Below are 11,557 nucleotides of genomic sequence, written 5' to 3' on the forward strand. Positions count from 1 at the left end.
CACCATTTATAGTGACATGAAATAATAAGTGTTGCCCCCATCATAGATAAATGATTACTATCACCCCCATAATTGAATTATTAAATAATATTGCACCTTTGAAATAATGTAAAAATCATATCACTCTCTTAATATAATCACAGTAATTATTTTTTTAATCAGTACATACTCATGTGTATTGTGCCTCCTCTCAAGTTCCAATTAACATTTGTAAAGCATTACGGTGGTTTGAGGAGGAAAATCTCAGAGACCATATCTTGGTATATGACATTATTTTAGAAACGCAGTTATAATTAACTTATTTTCTTCTTTTCATAATCTTCTGGTATGAGAGTTTCCAAATAAGACATTCCACACCTGTAACATCTCTATATTGGTGTAAAGCAAAGCTCATACAGCTCCACCTGCAAAGCATGCGGTGTTTGTAGTAACATACGTATTGTCATATACTATATGCACTACAGTTTGTTAATTTCAATACACCCCCAAATTCGTTGATTTCTCTGTAAAGGATGAACTTGATACGTGTGTTTTGCACAGAAATGAAGCCACCTGCTGTGACTCGCAGGATCGGCATTCCCAGCGAAGCCACGCACCTAATATGAGACCACGCTCCCTAATTTCATGCATGCGGCTGCACCATGCGCAAAGGTCCCTCTTCCTGAGGTAAAGAAGTTGGGAAGTATGCTAACAGCTGGATAATGTCTGATCCCTGGGTAAAAAAAATGACGCCCGCAAGGTCATGAGGCGCTCGTGGTATCAGATACACGCTCAATGATGTTTTGAAACCGATTTGTCAACACATACACAGTGGAAGAATTCCTGTGTTCGCCTTTTATTGTGATACTGCGAACACTTGTGAAAACGTGTAAAGTGGTTTTGTAGATGGCTCCTAGGAAGGAGTTATCAATCCAAAAGCGATCTGCCATAGTCGTTTTGAGAAATGCAGGGCATAGTTTGTGTGAAATTGCTCGTCTGGAGAAGGTTTCTCTTGGTGGCATGCAGTGTACCCTCAAGAGATACGCTATAAACAAGAGTGTATGTGATCGCTCACGACCTGGACAACCTTGAGTGACCACAAAATAGGAGGACAAATTTATCAGAGTGTGTTCCAAACGGGACAGATTCCAAACAACTTGTCAGATCCCTGCTGCTCTGATGGTAATGTGGAAGAAAGGCGTGTCAATCGCGACCGTCAAACTCCGCCTTGTTGCCAGTGGCTTGAAGGGATGTGTTGCAGCCCGAAAACCATTGCTTAGGCCCATCACTAAAAAGAAGAGGCTATTGTGGGAAAAAAGCACAGTATCTGGATCACTAGTCAGTGGAAGGTTATTTTCACAGATTAATCAAAGTTTGAGGTGGTTGGGTCCAAGAGGCACAAGTTCAATCATTGTGCGACAGGCGAGCGCATTCTTCCAGCTTACATTCAGCCCACAGTCAAGCATTGAGGTGCTTCCATTACGGTTTGGGGATGTTTCAAAGGTGGTGTAGTTGGTGACTTCGTAAACGTAAAAGGAATCATGGACTCCAAATGCTACCACAACATCCTGGTGCGCCATGCCATCCTTCCCTGCTCCCACCATATTGGCCATGGTTTCAAACTACAGCAAGATAACGACCCAAAACATACCTCCAGTCTTTGCAAAAAGTATGTTCAGTCAAACAACGACAACAGGTGATGAAAACATAGTTTGGCCACCCCAGAGTCCTCATAGCAATCCACTTGAACACCTTTGGGATCATCTAGACAGGTGTGTTCGAGATGTGCAAGTAACAAGATAATATCACCTTTGGGAGTTGCTACAAGACAAGTGGGCTGCATTCAGAGCTGGAACATTAGACTAGTTGACCAACAGAATGCCCCGAATTTGCACTGCTGTGGTCGCTGCTACGGGTGGATACTTTGATGAGAGAAAAATATAAGGAAATCAAAACTCTATTTATTTGTAAACAATGTGTAGGAGTACAAAATATGTTTATATGCCAAAAAATATATATATTCATCACAAACTAGCTTCTTTTGTTCATTATTTTATGAAAAATCAATGATTTGAGTGGTGTATTGATATTAATGAGCTGTAATGTATGTATATGACATCGTAAGCTATAAACTTCCTGGGTTTGCGGCCTTGTACAGTCAGCAAGACATACTGTACTGTAGGTGCACATTTATCTCTCTACTGCAAACACAGGGTCTGTAGAGTTGAATGCAAATAATGTTAAAAATGCAAATGTAAATTAGTCTATCCCCCGACTCCTACTTTATTTCCTTGTCCTTCTTTATCCCCAAATACTTGTGCCAGACTTTCCACTATATATTCATTGAATTGCCTGTATGTGGAAAGGTGTCCGTATAAGGGCGCTCCTAATAGCACATTTTCTTTCCTATCCATTTTGTTAGGAGCATTAATTCCTTCAGTTTTGTATATTTTTATTAGAAGCAGCCCATATGTATATCTTTTGAAAAAGCAAATTTTCAGCTGTTTCTCAAGTGTGTGTATGCACAATTGGCAATAAGACAAGGACTACAGTTATCATAAATACAGGGCAGTAGCAGGGTCCTTTCGTGCCATGAGCTAGCCCTCACCGTCCCCAACCCCCAGAACATGTGATGTCACACACAGGGGGGTGGGTCAGGAGCAGCCAGGTAGCTTGAGGGCTTCTCCTGGCTGAGGATGCTATTCCAGGCACTCCAAAAGCTTGGGAAAGGTGTCTTTGGGGAAGTTACGGTGCAGCCACTTTGGTTTTGTTGGCCATACGGTGGCACCGGTCACACACCCCTGCCTGAATCTGAGGTGAGAGTGGTCACTCCCGCAGGCCCCTCTCACATACTTCCCTACATTCTGTAGTCCAACAGTAAAGGCAATAAGCTCTATTCAACTCTGGGGGTGATTCAGCTTTGGACGGAATTTAAAAGCTGCACGCCGAGAATGCCTGCCATCCCCGCAGCACCCCTTAAATGCCTCTGCGTACAAATCTGGCAGAGGCATAGGAGGGTCTGCGTGTGATCACACAGGACCCGTTCTGCACATTTGCAGAACGGGTCCTGTGCACATGCAGATTCCTGATAATCTGGAATCTGCGTTCAGCATTGCACATATACATGTAATGCTGAATCAGGCCCTCTGTTAGCACACATTGATAATTGGATACAACTATAACCTTTGGATACAAGTCTGTATTCTGGAACTTAATGTACATATATTGCCATACAGAGTCTATGGGAGCATGATGTGGTACACAGGGCTTCAGGATTGTATCACTGCACAAAGCACAATTATGGGTATGTAGTCAGGATCCCGGCGGCCGGTATTCCGATGGTCACAACACCAGCAGCAGAATCCCAATGGGTCAAAATATCGATGAAATTCGATGCTGAGTATTAGGGTTATGGTTAGGTTTAGGAATAGGCACTACGGGGAGGGTTAGGGTTAGGCTGCAGTAGAGGAGTGTTAGGGTTAGGCTGCCGAAGGGGACAGTTATGGTTAGGCTGTTGAAGAGAACGGTTAGGGATAGGCTGCGAGAAGGGTGGGTTAGGGTTAGAATACTTATCAACATTCATCAAGATTTTGACCGTCATGATTCCACTGCCGGTATTGTGACCACCGGGATGGTCACTGCCAGGATTCCGTATCTAACCCCAATTATGTACTCATGCTACAAGAATAACTGCACACAGAAATGCAACTCACTCACAGTTAGACCCATGCAAGACAAGGGAGGAGTGGTATCAAACCCTGGAGAGAGATACAGTGGAGAGGTAAAGTACCAACCAATCAGCTCCTAATTGTCATGTTTCAATCACAGCCTGTAAAATGACAACACTGATTGGTTGGTACAGGTTGAGTCTCCCATATCCAAATATTCCGAAATACGGAATATTCCGAAATACGGAATAATTTTGGCATGACTCAGATAATAAAACCTTTGATTTTCGATGGTTCAATGTACACAAACTTTGTCTAAGGCACAAATTATTAAAAATATTGTATAAAATTACCTTCAGGCTGTGTGTATAAGGTGTATATGAAACATAAATGAATTTCATTTCTGAACACAAACTTTGCTTGAGCCACAAAATTATTAAAAATATTGTATAAAATGACCTGCAGGCTGTGTGTATAAGGTGTATACAAAACATAAATGCATTCTGTGTGTATATTGGGGTCCCATTCCCAAGATATTTCATTATGATATGCAATTATTCCAAAATACGGAATATTCCGTTATCCAAAATACCCCTGGTCCCAAGCATTTTGGATATGGGAGACTCAACCTGTACTTTATCTCTCTCCACTTTCTCTCCAATGTTTAATACATCTCCCCCAATGTCTTCTGGGTGTGTAGGGAACACCGGCTGTGGGATATTTAGAGCTAACTTGTTATACATATCTTAGATATATAGCCCATAAAGATTTAAAAGGAATTTTACGGAAAATACCTTCATATCAACAAATCGGTCTCCGCGAAGCAGAGTCCATTCATAAAGAATGATGCCATGGTCATCATTACTTTCACGTCCATCCAATATAACCCAGTCATCAGGCAACTGGAGTACCACATCCTGCCCCGCATTGCTGTGTGGTAGCTTGTCAGTCTCTGCAGAGGAAATAATCACAATAATAATTTTGTATGTTTATTATATTCTTTACTAGACAAAAATTTACTAAATAAAAAACATTACAAACTGCATTATTGTAAAACTTTCTCCTTTCTGAGAATGTCACACAATTTTGTACATTTTCAATAACAAGCAGAGTTAATTACTAGAAACATATTGAAAACATATTTTGTACTGTGTGTATATATATATATATATATATATATATATATTTATATATATTACACTACACTGTACTGTGTATTGGTATATTACCATCTGCTATGCCATCTGGTGAATTCTGGCAAACAGATGTTATGCTATACATGTTAATGAATTACTTAGGGCTGGAGATATTACTGTTCTTTCAAAACCACATACGGTATTTTGGAAGTGGTGAAGTACAGTAGTTGACATGTTCTTTGAAATATAGATGGTGTTGAATGTTCTTTTTAAACAGAAACAGTACCAATAAAAAAACCATATGGTAAGAATAATTAGCTACCCTTTTCATTTAAAGAAGGCAAAACATTCTGTCTGATGGTACTAAATGGTATGCAGTAACGGAAACATTTTTTGGCATACTTTTTAATTTAAAACATGTTCTAGAAACAAGATCAGTTAAATTATTTCAGAATTGAATAAAAAAAAGCATCTGAAGACTTCTCCAGAGTGTGGCAGCTGCTATAATCATTGTATCAACTTGTAACATCTGATGAGTATAGGCACCTTTTTTCTCATATATTTCCTTCATAGGATAAAATGTACTGAAATTAACATCTCATTGCTTAAGATGAAGCAAAGGCGACAACAAAGACTTTTGTATCGTATTGCAACTACAGATGTGTACACATTCACCTTTTCTGAAATCATGTCAAATAGCCCGGTTTGGTGCACCACAGATGATGTAACTGAGCCACGCCATGTGTCTGCCACATTTGTACTGAACATGCGTCTTCACTAAAGCAACAAATGGAAAATGCACGAATACTCTAGACACTGACACTGAATTGCATGTAGCAGTGGAATGCGACTTGGACCCTAACCTGGGTAAAAAGTCAAAAGACTGAGGACCGATACGAGTTAGCGCAGTGTTCTTCTTAATCTGTACACTGTAAGTGAGTTTGGATGCAACTATGATGCAACAATGACACTAAATTAAGAAATGGGTAAGAAAGTGCAGGATTAGCTACATGTGGCAGTACATCTAAGTTGCCACATGCATCTCACCCCCAGGGCCGTAACTAGGGGTGTGCGACCGGTGCCATCGCTAGCCCACGGCCTTTGCTTCTGGCTAGCAAGCCAGGATCGCTGCTGCTATGACACCAGAGCATACTTTGGATGCTCTAGGCAGGCACCCTGCAGTCTATGCAGCCGCTCTGAGCTTCCTCAGGATACTCCGGGTATTCTGCACTTCCCAATCCTGGCGGCACTGTCCTCTCTGCGTGACATCATGCGCTTAAGGGGCGGCACAGGGCGCTCTGGAGCCTTGCAAAGCCTCTGCTCCCGCCATATAGCACAAAATGGATGGGTGAATGAGGACACACCTGTAATAAGACGGGGGATCAAGATAGTCTACCATAAAAAATTATATAGACTAGACATGGGGTTCAACAAGACAACTGCATCAAAATGCAATAGTTAGTAGAATGTAGATGTGAACATTAATTCAATATTCAAGAACAAACATGATGGGTAAACTAAGTTGCATATCAATCCCGATTCATCGGAAATTCAAAAATAATGTCAATCACTCAGTGAATGTAAAAGAAACACTCAGCAAGCAACAACAAGAAGGAACTTATAGCTCTCAGAAACTTATTCACCATAGGAAAAAGCACCTGGTGATGCTCTCCATTAGTGATTGTTAGTAACTCCTGTGCACACCATAATTGCTAAATATCTTTGTACAAAGTTGTTCATCAATGTCTGCCTTGTTACCTTTTTCTTCCTGCAAGACACCTTAAATAGAAAGCAATGACCGCTGCAAGACAAGTTTTTATACTTGTGATTAGCTACCTTCACTATCTAGATTTAAGCTGGGTACACACCTGAACGACAGTGCGACACGATATAATGATATATCACATCGCCTTACACATGACAACGCGATATATTGTTACATACTTAGTTTAACAACACCACGTTGTTCATGGAATCATCCCATTGTACATGCAGAACATCCAATGGGACAATGCAATGAACGATAAGTGAAAACGATGTATTGGGGGTACACACTATACAATGGTCATGCAGATTGGTTGAAAGTACCAAGGTTGCACAATCGTGTTTAGTGTGTACCCAGCCTTAGAAATACACAAGTAATTAATTGTGATCTGAACTAGTTTAGGTGCTCTTTGGCCAATGTAATAAAAAGTCTACTACACTAGTTACATGTAATAAAGACCATCCAGTCACTGTCATGACTAACTAAAAGTAAATATTAGGCTTAAAAGTACATTAGGAGAAAACAGAAAAGGTTTTAATACAGATAACACACCTTTATAAAGCGATATATGAACTGAGGCAGAGTTGGTAGCAAAGTGGATGTAAATTACTTAAAGGAAAATTAGATGGATAAAGCATTTTTCAGCACATGCAGAGTTGCATGCATCTTGAGATGTGTACGCTTCTGCATTGGCAGAATATGTGACTAGCTTACTACAAGTCATCATCATCATCATTACACCTGCTCTATAGCAGATGCAAAAAACACGCCTAAAAACAGGCATGCGAGTTTGGGCTTGTCTGCATGGCATTTGCATGAAAACACTCTTACTGTACTGTATAATGCATCTTGTCAACCCCGTTCAGCGTCTGTAGTAGTGAGGGTTGTTATGTGGACAACGCGCAGGTTCAGTTAGCTGCACATGCATGTATTCCAGTGCAAAATCACACAAGAACGCTACGCAAACTGACGTGCTACTCACTATGCATCAATCCCATACTGCAAAGAATTATGACAGAGCTCAATCCAATTAACTGCAATGGGTGTGAGTTGCCGTTGCCACAGCGTTAAAACGCAAGCAAGGGCAACTCATCTCACACCCCTCGCTGTCTGCTCCGAGCCTGAATTCGCACAACTTTGCTCGGAGCCCTATGGGGCTCATATGCGCATGCAGAGGGGGTTTCTGAGTACCCAGTAACCCCCCCCTGCCTGCCGTTCAGTAAGTGTAGTGCGAGCCGCAGTCAGTGCGGTCTGCACTACACGGTAACAAGCACACCGCTGCTGGCGACGGGTAGTAGACTTGTACTATACGGTGGTGGTGTGTGTCTTTTAGCAGCCAATGAGTGTCAGGCAGACTCTCATTGGCTGCTGCGCACACTGCCATAGCCAGCCTAGAGCTCGCTCATAAGCTCCACCTACCGGCTCCCGCAGTGGGTGATGGGAGAGACGTCATGACATCTCTCCCATAGTTCCAGAGCGGGACAGCAGGAGGGAGGAGCGGACAGCGGCAGGCGCGGGGATTCGGGTGTTTTTTTCTTTGTCCTATATATGTAAGCGGCACTGCATAGGGGGACTACTACTGGGGGTACTATATAAGGAGCACTATTGGGGGCACTGTATAAGGGACACTACTGGGGGTACTGCGTAGGGGGACTATTACTGGGGGCAGTGTATTAGGGCCACTGCATAGGGGGGACCACTACTGGGGGCACTGTATAAGGGGCACTACTAAGGGCACTGTATAAGGGGTACTACTGGGGGCACTACATAGGGGGCACTGTATATGAGGCACTCCTGGGGGAACTGCATAAGGGGCACTACTGGGGGGAGGGGGGTCATTAATAAATCATGCTGGCTGTACTTATTTGCCGGCTGTACTTATTTGCCTGCTGCATTCATGTATTTTAGTGATAGAGATGTGTGTGTATGGCTGTCTGTGTGTGTATGTGTCAGTCAGTGTGTGTGTACCCCGTCATGGGCTGAGTGGTATATTTTACTGTAGTGGTCCTAAATCCTGTGTAAGCTGTATCTATCTCTATATATATATATTTATTTATTTGTGGCTAGAAGTTTTTTTATTGGTTCGGTAACCAAAGATTTGGAAACCACTCTTATGGTGCATACACACGATCAGATTTTTCCTTCAGATATGAACGATAACGATTTAAAAATCGTTCAGTCGTTCATATCTGAAGGAAAATCGTTCATATCTGACATGCCTGAACGATGGACGATCAACGATGCGCGTTCCCGTTTGTCAGATAACGATATCTGACATCTGATGGGTTTGCAGTCAGACTTGGACGATTCCATTCATTTTAATGCAGTCAAAAATCGTTCAATCGTTCAAATCGTTCAAATCGTTCAAAACTTTGGTCAAATCGTCCAAATCGTTCAAATCGTTTAATCGTTCAGTCGTTCATCTGACAAATCTGACAAGTCTGACAAATCTGACCGTGTGTACGCTCCATTATGGTGCATACACACGATCAGATTTTTCCTTCAGATATGAACGATAACGATTTAAAAATCGTTCAGTCGTTCATATCTGAAGGAAAATCGTTCATATCTGACATGCCTGAACGATGGACGATCAACGATGCGCGTTCCCATTTGTCAGATAACGATATCTGACATCTCATGGGTTTGCAGTCAGACTTGGACGATTCCATTCATTTTAATGCAGTCAAAAATCGTTCAATCGTTCAAAACTTTGGTAAAATCGTTCAAATTGTTCAATCGTTCATCTGACAAATCTGACAAGTCTGACAAATCTGACCGTGTGTACGCTCCATTACAAAATCCTGTGTTTGCCACTGGGGCTGTGAGCACTTTTCTGCGAGCTCGGGCTGCCATAAAGTGCGGCTCTTGCTGCGAAGACTTACACCTGCGACATCACAGTGGCTAATTGGATTGACCCCTAGGGGTATATTTGACATTTTAAGATGACAGAACATGAGAGATCTATATCTATCACAGTATTCTGCCTGGTTACTTCCCTATCCTGTCCCTGGTCCTATTAATGAAAGAATGCTTGAAGCATGACTCCTAACCTATTTCAGATTTTTATGAAGTATGTAATTATCCATTTAGTTTGTATTTAGGCTTTGAAACATAGATAGTACTCTAGTCTACATTATTTGGAAAGTCAGGCATGTGAAACAAAATAAGAAAATAAGTAATGAAGTTATGGATAAATAAAGACTGCAGACTGGCTGTTATAATACCCAAGTTGCTGGTGACAGTGCGCAGGGCAGCCCATCCGGAGGAGGCATTGCGCCCGGCCAGGGTGTAGCTGCTGTAGTCTCTATGCGGGGAGAACTGGCAGACACTGCGCCCCCGGTGAGCACAAGCAAACAGGAAGCAACTGAGACCCCGGCTTGATTTCTCCACCACGGCCGCAGAGCAGCCGGGCTGCGAGCAGCACACCTCCAGGCACTGTTTCATGCTGTACACCTCAGCCGGCGCCTTCAGGAAGGTGGCTCCGGCCTCCAGTGAGTCCTTAGTGCGGATGATGTAATCCTCCATCTGGCTAAAGTTACACAGGTCCTCTCCCACATCCCCAGCAGGCCGGACACCCACTTCTTGCAGCTCTTTCTGCATGGTCTCCTCCTCTGCACCTTGCTGAGCATCCCTTCCATCCCCATGCTGCTGCCTGTTCGCACCCTGCCATCCCTCCCGCTGCCCAGGCAGTGTGCGCTCTCCCTGCTGAGGCTCCTGCTGTTGTCGTTGCTGCTGTAGCTGTTTGCGGAATTCTTCCAGCAGTTCCTCCACACCGGTAATCTGCGATCTTAAATCTGTCAGCTGTGGGGCAGGGGAGCCGGGGGACGCCCTTCTGCAGCTCCCGCTATCAAAATACAGTAGCAGAGACAGGAGGCTGATGCATGAGATGACAGGCCTGATACCCAGGACCGGGTGATGGGATGCTGGGAAGGGATAGATCATGCTGGCCAGAAAAGAAAGTGTTTTCCAAGAGCGAGTCGCAAATCACTGAGTCGCCTCTAACAGAAGAACATTGCTGCAAATATCATTGTCCTGTCGGGTGGCTGGGAGCCTGCGATCCCATACACAAGATGGTAGTGTTGGCTGTGGCTGGTAGCAAGAAGCAGCCAAAGGCCAGAGCATGGCGCTCCTGTGTCAGCCTCCCCCACCTCCTCTTAGCTCTCAGACAGTTTGTATCCTTCCATTCCCCTGATATCAGAGGCTGCTAATGATGAGGATTCGTGGGTGTGAGGGTGATTCAACAAGGCCAGGTGTATATTCTATCTCCCAACTAATCAGCACCATGGAGGAGTGACAGCTCCCATCTCATCCTTCCCCCAGCCCCTCCACATCGGTGACATCACATCCATTCTCCTCTCTGATAAAGAGGGGAATTCAGCATACATCTTCTGGTGCATGTTTCCTGCCGTACATCCAACATAGTAATAAATGGTATGCATTTCCGCTATGATGTTAACATCCCTGTGAGTGTAATGATAACTTGTTCCTTGCATTGGTCTTGGTAGACTAGATGCAATAAAACAGTACATAAAAATGATTTACATATTTATATCAACACACATACATATAATAGTCACTTTGAAAAGTAACATATTTATGCAATTTTTAAACTACCATGTATAGTTTTATAGGGTACCTAGGACAAATTAGCCATTTTTAGTTATTCTTGCTTTTTATTTGTTCTGGGTTAACTCAAGATCTAGTTATTATATATTTTCCCGCGATTTCCTCACTGCGCATGTGGCCATTCTCCGGTGTTTTCAGCAGCGCTGAGACACCCGACACGGGCCCTCGGAGAGGTACGTTTTAGATAATATGGGTGCAGGGTGTGCGGTGTGGGGGGAAGGTGCGGCTGTGCGTTAATTTGTAACATAGTCTGCAAAGTATTACGAAAAAAATGAAAATGAAAAACTCCTACATATATTATTAAACTATTTCCAGAGGAGCTTAATTATTATGTAGAAATGTACCATGAACACGTTATTTGTTTCTAAAAAAAAAAAAAA

At 42.8% G+C, this 11,557-nt stretch overlaps 1 protein-coding gene across 1 annotated transcript in view; it reads right to left on the bottom strand.

Moving 5' to 3' along the window:
* Positions 1 to 10,859, bottom strand: part of LRP11 (LDL receptor related protein 11) — a 44,219-nt gene extending 33,360 nt beyond the window's left edge. The window contains exons 1-2 of the mRNA XM_088451745.1: positions 9,776 to 10,859; positions 4,442 to 4,599 (exon numbers count right to left, since the gene is read on the bottom strand). Of these exons, the coding sequence (XP_088307871.1) occupies positions 4,442 to 4,599; positions 9,776 to 10,493 (876 nt within the window). The 5' untranslated portion in view covers positions 10,494 to 10,859. The remainder of the gene's footprint in view (positions 1 to 4,441; positions 4,600 to 9,775) is intronic.
* Positions 10,860 to 11,557: the final 698 nt, after the last annotated feature.

The sequence above is a fragment of the Taudactylus pleione genome, unplaced genomic scaffold (assembly GCF_031769625.1).
Source record: "Taudactylus pleione unplaced genomic scaffold, aTauple2 ptg000006l, whole genome shotgun sequence".
In the NCBI taxonomy this organism is placed as follows: Eukaryota; Metazoa; Chordata; class Amphibia; order Anura; family Myobatrachidae; genus Taudactylus; species Taudactylus pleione.